This window comes from Pseudorasbora parva, chromosome 6 (genome assembly GCF_024679245.1).
Source record: "Pseudorasbora parva isolate DD20220531a chromosome 6, ASM2467924v1, whole genome shotgun sequence".
NCBI classification, from domain to species: Eukaryota; Metazoa; Chordata; class Actinopteri; order Cypriniformes; family Gobionidae; genus Pseudorasbora; species Pseudorasbora parva.
In genome coordinates, this window is record NC_090177.1 from 254941 (window position 1) to 262500 (window position 7560).

A 7560-nucleotide genomic window follows, 5' to 3' on the forward strand; every position below is an offset into this window, starting at 1 on the left:
TAAGAATACTTAGATATTTAGACTGGAAACGAGCCACAATGACTGAGGAAGAAGAGCATTGTTTGCCGTGTAGAAGAAGAAAACCGTGACTTCACGTGTAAACAAACAGCGAGCAGTGACGGAATCTGCCCTCGTTCATGATGGCAGATCCAGGACGTTCCCAAAAGCATGCTGGGAAAGAGCTGGACTAAGTGAGGTTTATCAGAAGAGTGAAGCGTCACGTCAATCAAGGCAAAGTACAAATAACTAAAACACGAGTGCAGGAGCACACACACACACTTCACTGCAATAACGCTCTTCTTACTCAGTCATTCTGTCTCGTTTCCAGTCTAAAGATCTAACAATTCTTAAATCAAGATGCATTTACTAGATCAGTAAAACAACATAAGGTGTTTTTTCTTGTTTTCTTAAAAATAAAATCAAGTTTTTGCTTAAAACAGGCAAAATGATCTGCCAATGGGGTGAGAAAAATAATCTGATTTCTGAAACAAGAAACCCCATTGGCAGATCATTTTGCCTGTTTTAAGCAAAAACTAATTTTGATTTTATTTTCAACAAAACAAGAACAAATATCTCCTGTTGTTTTACTGATCTAGTAAATGCATCTTGATTTAAGAATATTAAGATATTTAGACTGGAAACGAGACACAATTACTAAATAAGAAGAGCATTTCCTGCAGCGTGAGCACTTTCTCTATTCAGACGTGACTCCGTAATGTCTTTAATCTTCATCATCTTCATCATCCTCAGTCACAGGAACAGGAAGCTGTAGCACAGATGCACAATAAAGGCAGGAGCGAGAGTGGGCGGGGCCTAGTGAGGCAGAGGCACCAGGATGTCCACGTAGTTGATGGGGAAGAATCCTGATTGGCCGTTGATCATGCCCTCGTACCAGTTGTCGTCGATCTGATTGGTCAGCGTGATGATGTCGCCCTCCTTGAAGCCAAGTTCGCCCTCATTCTCTGGCTCGAAGTCGTACAACGCACGACAGCAAGGCTGATCCAGCGGAGCTGAGAGACGGACAGAAAAACGTCTTGAGTTTTCGAGTGTAATCATGGTTCCCTGAGAAGGGGAATGAGACACTGCGTCCCATGGGCAATGTGTCCTGCATGACCAGTTCCGAAGCATGTGCCAAAACCAAGCAGCAAACACCTCCACTTTCTGTTGAAGCCAATACACTGCAAAAAATGCTCTTCTTCCTCAGTATTTTTGTCTTGTTTCGAGTCCAAACATCTAAAAATTCTTACATTAAGAAACATTTACTAGACAATTAAAAATTATTGTCTTGTTTTGGGGAAAAATTACTCAAATGAAGAGAGTTTTTGCTTAAAATAAGATAAATAATCTGCCAATGGGGTGAGAAAAATAATATTGTTTTCTGTTTGAATTAAGATTATATTTCTCACCCCATTGGCAGATTATTTATCTTATTTTAAGCAAAAACTCTCTTCATTTAGAGTTATTTTTCCCCAAAACAAGACAATTACTTTTGCTTGTCTAGTAAATACTTCTTGTTTTAAGAATGTTTGGACTCGAAACAAGACAAAAATACTGAGGAAGAAGAGCATTTTTTGTAATGTACGGAAGTGGCTTAAACTGCAGTTCATCGACTGGCCACTAGGGACACAGCAGAATCTCACTGAGCCCCATGTTAAAGTTCAGCAGAAAACTTCACAGCAGAAAAAACATGTTTACAGCCTGGTACAAATCGTGGTTTTGTTCTATACGGCTAATTTTGCCCTTCATGATGATTGTGAGGGGGTGAATTTTTCCGTGAACTCATTCGTTTACATTATATAAAGCCTTAAATTGGGGACACAAAAATTAAAAAAAATATTTGAACTAAACATGCAAATAAAATTAATGAATTTATTTGGTCTTATTTAATTCTATAAACTATAATACTGATCTGCCAACATTGTCTGCTTTGACACAATCGGCATTGGAGAAGCGCGATATAAATAAAGTTGACTTGACTTAAAGTTCTGCATAATTAAGGGCGTGGTTACATTGATGGACAGGTGGATAGCCATTTATCCATGTCTGTAAGTCAGTATGTCACCTAAGCTCCGCCCACATCCCGCCTCTTTGCCCATTTTCTGTCATCAATGACGCGATGCCAAGATGGCGACGGCTTGGTTCTACTTTACGCTTTAGAACGGCTCATCGGAATCCTATGGGTGATGTCACAGACACTACGTCCATATTTTTTTACAGTCTACGGTCAAAACACAACAATAACATTGGCCAGCGACAGTCTATGATGTCAAAACTGGTGTATACTGGTGAGTATATATACGGCTGTAGTACACGTCCTACACTTCTTATCTGAAAGAGAGGTAAGCAGGCATGCCTAACGCATGGCAACAAGTTGCAGTCTCATTCTCCTTTTCAGGGAACCATGGTTACATTCGTAACCAGAGATATCCACAATCCGCCTTTCATAACTGGGACCTAAGAGCAGAGGTTTCAACTTAACAACTCTCTAAAACCAGAGGAAGCCTAACTACGTTCTATGCCAAGATTGCTCACCAAGGAGGCTCAAAGCGAGTTCCACAACCCAATACTGCTATCCTAGTGGATAATGGGAGCGGAGGACTCGATAGAATAACTGACTATGCCTAACTACGGAAGAAGAAAGGATGCAGATGTTATTTACATTTATGCATTTGCAGATGCTTTCATCCAAAGCAACTTATGGTGCGTTCACACCAGAAGCGAATGAAGAATAGACAATCGCGCGAATGACACGAATTGAGCGGTTGACGTGCTGAACGCGTGATTCACACAAATCCTGCAAGTTGAATAATCTGAACTTTGCTGGATATTCGCGCCGCGTTATCCAATCATGAGCTTGCTCTAATAAAATCATACGTGGAGACTCGGAGCTATACGATACATCTCCATTCTTTATAGAAACAGGAATAAAATGATCTCGCTTAAAAGAAAGTGAGTGAGGAGGTCGGACAATCTGGTAAGTTGTAAAAAACATTCTTCACTCAGTTTGAGCGATACATGGGGTGATTTCAGGGTGACTGGTGTTACGTAAACACAAAGGAAAAACGGGTGTGAGGATGCTGAAGTGCAAAAAGAGGGATTTATTAACAAAAGGAAACAAATACAAAACATAAAGAGAAAAATAAAACATACGAGGGGGCAAAATACATAATCAAAACATAAACTCAAAAACATACCAACTGGAAATCACGGGGAAATGGGAGACAGACATAACAACGATCTGACCAAGACTAACAAACACAAGGAGCTTATAACAGGTAGAAATCAAGCGGGAACAGGTGTGAGAAATCAACACTAATCAGGAGGGATCAGACAATGACAGGAGCACATGCTCAACATAACAAAACACACAAGTGCACACAACACAGGACAGGCATGTGACAATTGGGACACTTTTTGGCATTGAGATGATTTGGGAAGAGTGTCCCAATCACCCTGAATTCCCCCTAGTGAGACCCAAAGCTAGCTAAAGCCGGCAAATTGAGCTTATTTGCCGTATTTTTAAACAATTCATGTCAGCCATTTCGCAACGAGGTGAGCCGTTTGGCAGAACATCTCATGACGAGGATTTGTGTCTTGTGTGAAGTGAATTTCACGTGCGAATGAAGCGAGAATACTCAAAGTGTTCAAGCGTCCCAACTAGACAATAGCGCAATTTATTCCCCAATGGTGATGAATGCTGCAATCGAACCAGCAACCTTCTGCATATCAGCTCAGTGGTTTAACCCACTAGACCACCATCTCTACAGGTTAGCATCTGCATCCTGAGAACGTCTCTCTAAACTTCACAACTCAACAGATGTGCCAACAATAATGTTATTGTTGTTTTGACACGTTTTAGAGACAACTCATGAGTTTGACATTTGAAAAGGCTGGGTTAGAGAGTGAGTGTGTGTGATGGGGAGGGTTAGGGGCAGTGTGTGTGTGTGTGTGTGTGTGTGTGTGTGTGTGTGTGTGTGTGTGTGTGTGTGTGTGTGTGTGTGTGTGTGTGTGTGTGTGTGTGTGTGTGCGTGTGTGTGTGTGTACCTGGTGAGCGTGCAGGTGATCTGGCAGAGTTGACTCCTCCGTTGTGGTTCTCGCTGGGCAGGTGGAGCTCCATGCGCGGTTTAGGGATGAACTCCCTCCGCGGTTTGTTGGACGTCTCCTTTATTCTGTAACACACATATATTATAAAGAGTGATGAACTGAGAAATCAGCTTTCTCTTGAGCTTTTAATATATAAAATAAGTCATGGTAATTGTAGTGAAGTATAATGTTATTTGGGCATGTGACCACTAGAGGGCATGCTAGTACAACAGGAGGCTATGTCCCACAGAATAAGACTGTGCTGTGGGCAGATTCAGCTCGTGTGTGCCGGGTTTATATCTGTTAATAAACGTTGATTGTACAGTATCTCTCCGGCTCTCTATTCTGTTGCACTACAGAATATTACAGTAATATAAGAATATCCTCTAAGTTTCAGAGCTGAAACCTTCCTTGTTAGTAAAAGAAAAGCTTTTATTTATACCAGGCCCAGAAAACTAGGCTCTCAAATATATATTGATCAATGACCTAATAGAAGAGAAAACTCCGCCTTTACAGAAAAACATGTACGCTGTTTCTGTAGCCCCGCCCACCTGCTTCTGTAGCCCGCCCACTGACTTGAGCAGCTAAACCAGCAATAAACTCGCAGAAGATAGCAAGATAATCGCTCGTAAACAAGTCTCAGGTCGATGTATTTGCAGACATATTGAGATTTAAACACAAAGCTGAGCTTCTCTATCAGATCCGACAGGAATGGTGCAACACACTTATGTGAGTAAAGCATGTTTTATATGTAATTGTAGTGCATTATTACAGATCGCTTTGATTATGTGTGCGTGTCTAACAGAACATATCTTAGCACGCTGTCACAGGCTGGAGAATCCTTCATTTTTTGGTTTATTGCGATTCGGGATCAGATCGGACATGTTAATATTACGGCCAGGGCTCGCAAAGCCCAACGTCCCGGAGCTGTGTGTGTTCCAACAGGCTACCAAAACCCAAGCCCGTCGGCAGGCGGCGAATCTCAAATTGTGAAATAATATTCATTTCCTGATCTGCTGTTCACTCTCTTGACTGGCAATACTTGTGAGAGCACAAATGTCCTCACTTATATAGTAAAATATGAAAACACTTCACTAGTTTGACATTGGACTGGTCCTCACTGGTTAAAAAGGCTTACCAATCGGCCAAAACATGTTTATATTTAAATCTATTGTTCTGCAGATGTTTCTGCGATGGGTAGGTTTAGGGATAGAAAATATCATTAACCTGATATAAAATCAATGGAAGTCTATGTAATGTCCTCACTAATATAGTGAAACAAACCATTGTGTGTGTGTGTGTGTGTGTGTGTGTGTGTGTGTGTGTGTGGTTCGGGCTTATATCCACAGATCCTGCGGGCCAAGTAATAAAAAAATAATATTCCAGTCAATCGCGGGTGGATGAGAGATAAATCAGTGTTTGTTTGATAACGATGTTTAACGAGCCCTGTGAAAGAATCATTCTGGTGCCGCTTTTAAAACAATCCTGACAGCTGAAGCTCATTAAATATGCAAATCTTATCCAATCCTAGCCGTGGGCATTTACTTATAAGTCTCCAGTGACACGCCCATCAAAACCATTGCAGAAAATAGCCTATTATTAGTTATGATGTTTCTGAATGTAAAAACCACACAAATGTCATTAGTTGACCTCAGACAACGGTATAAAAAAGTATTTTAATGTGTGTCTAACCAAGCTGTGTTCCAGATTTGAAGTTGCTATCCCAAAGATCGAGCTGCTGAAAGGTTGAGCTGCTGAAAGGTTGAGCTGCTGAAAGGTTGAGCTGCTGAAAGATCAAGCTGCTGAAAGGTTGAGCTGCTGAAAGATCAAGCTGCTGAAAGGTTGAGCTGCTGAAAGATCAAGCTGCTGAAAGATCAAGCTGCTGAAAGATCAAGCTGCTGAAAGATCAAGCTGCTGAAAGATCGAGCTGCTGAAAGATTGAGCTGCTGAAAGATCGAGCTGCTGAAAGATCAAGCTGCTGAAAGATTGAGCTGCTGAAAGATCAAGCTGCTGAAAGATCGAGCTGCTGAAAGATCGAGCTGCTGAAAGATTGAGCTGCTGAAAGATCAAGCTGCTGAAAGATCAAGCTGCTGAAAGATCAAGCTGCTGAAAGATCAAGCTGCTGAAAGATCAAGCTGCTGAAAGATCAAGCTGCTGAAAGATTGAGCTGCTGAAAGATCAAGCTGCTGAAAGATCAAGCTGCTGAAAGATCGAGCTGCTGAAAGATTGAGCTGCTGAAAGATCGAGCTGCTGAAAGATCTGCTTATTTCTCATCTCTTTTAGAAGAAAACAAACACAACCCTAAGTATTTATTCGATACAGTGGCTAAATTATCAAAAAATAAAGCTTCAGCTTCTGATGTTTGTAAACAACACAGCAGTAATGACTTTATGAACTTCTTTACTAGTAAGATTGATAATATTAGGAATAAAATTATAACCATGCAGCCGTCTATTACAGTATCACTTCAGACAGAGCGCTGTAGTGTCACTGAGGAAAAATTACACTCATTCACTACTATAGGAGGACACACACACACACACACACACACACACACACACACACACACACACACACACACACACACTCATTCACTACTATAGGAGGAGAAGAACTGGCTAAACTTGTAAAATCATTAAAATCAACAACATGTATGCTTGACCCTATACCGACTAGGCTATTAAAAGAGATACTTCCAGAGGTCATAGATCCTCTGATTAATATCATTAATTCATCTTTGACATTAGGATATGTACCGAAAACTTTTAAGTTGGCTATAATTAAACCACTTATTAAAAAAACGCAACTTGATCCTAAAGAATTAGTCAATTACAGGCCAATCTCGAATCTACCGTTTCTATCAAAAATACTAGAAAAGGCCGTGTCTTCACAATTATGTTCTTTTTTAGAAAGAAATGGTATATGTGAGGATTTCCAGTCAGGATTTAGACCGTATCATAGCACTGAGACTGCTCTAATTAGAGTTACAAATGATTTACTCTTATCTGATCGTGGTTGAGTCTCTCTATTAGTGTTACTCGATCTTAGCGCTGCATTCGATACTATCGATCACAATATTCTTCTGAATAGAATCGAAAATTATGTTGGCGTTAGTGGAACTGCTTTGGCATGGTTTAAATCATACTTATCTGACCGTTATCAGTTTGCAGCAGTAAATGAAGAGATGTCACACCGATCACAAGTTCAGTATGGGGTACCGCAAGGCTCAGTGTTAGGACCGTTGCTCTTCACCCTGTATATGCTACCACTGGGAGATATCATTAGGAAGCATGGCGTTAGTTTTCATTGTTATGCTGACGATACTCAGCTCTATATTTCCTCACGCCCTGATGAAACCTACCAATTCACAAGATTAACGGAATGCATAGCTGATATAAAAAATTGGATGAATAGTAATTTCCTGCAACTTAATTCAGATAAAACTGAATTTTTAATTATTGGACAGAAAAGCTCCAC

At 40.5% G+C, this 7560-nt stretch overlaps 1 protein-coding gene across 1 annotated transcript in view; it reads right to left on the bottom strand.

Moving 5' to 3' along the window:
- Positions 1–640: 640 nt before the first annotated feature.
- sh3gl2b (SH3 domain containing GRB2 like 2b, endophilin A1) overlaps positions 641–7560 on the bottom strand; it is a 26458-nt gene continuing 19538 nt past the window's right edge. The window contains exons 8-9 of the mRNA XM_067445410.1: positions 4045–4169; positions 641–1010 (exon numbers count right to left, since the gene is read on the bottom strand). Coding sequence (XP_067301511.1) covers positions 814–1010; positions 4045–4169 — 322 coding nt within the window. The 3' untranslated portion in view covers positions 641–813. The remainder of the gene's footprint in view (positions 1011–4044; positions 4170–7560) is intronic.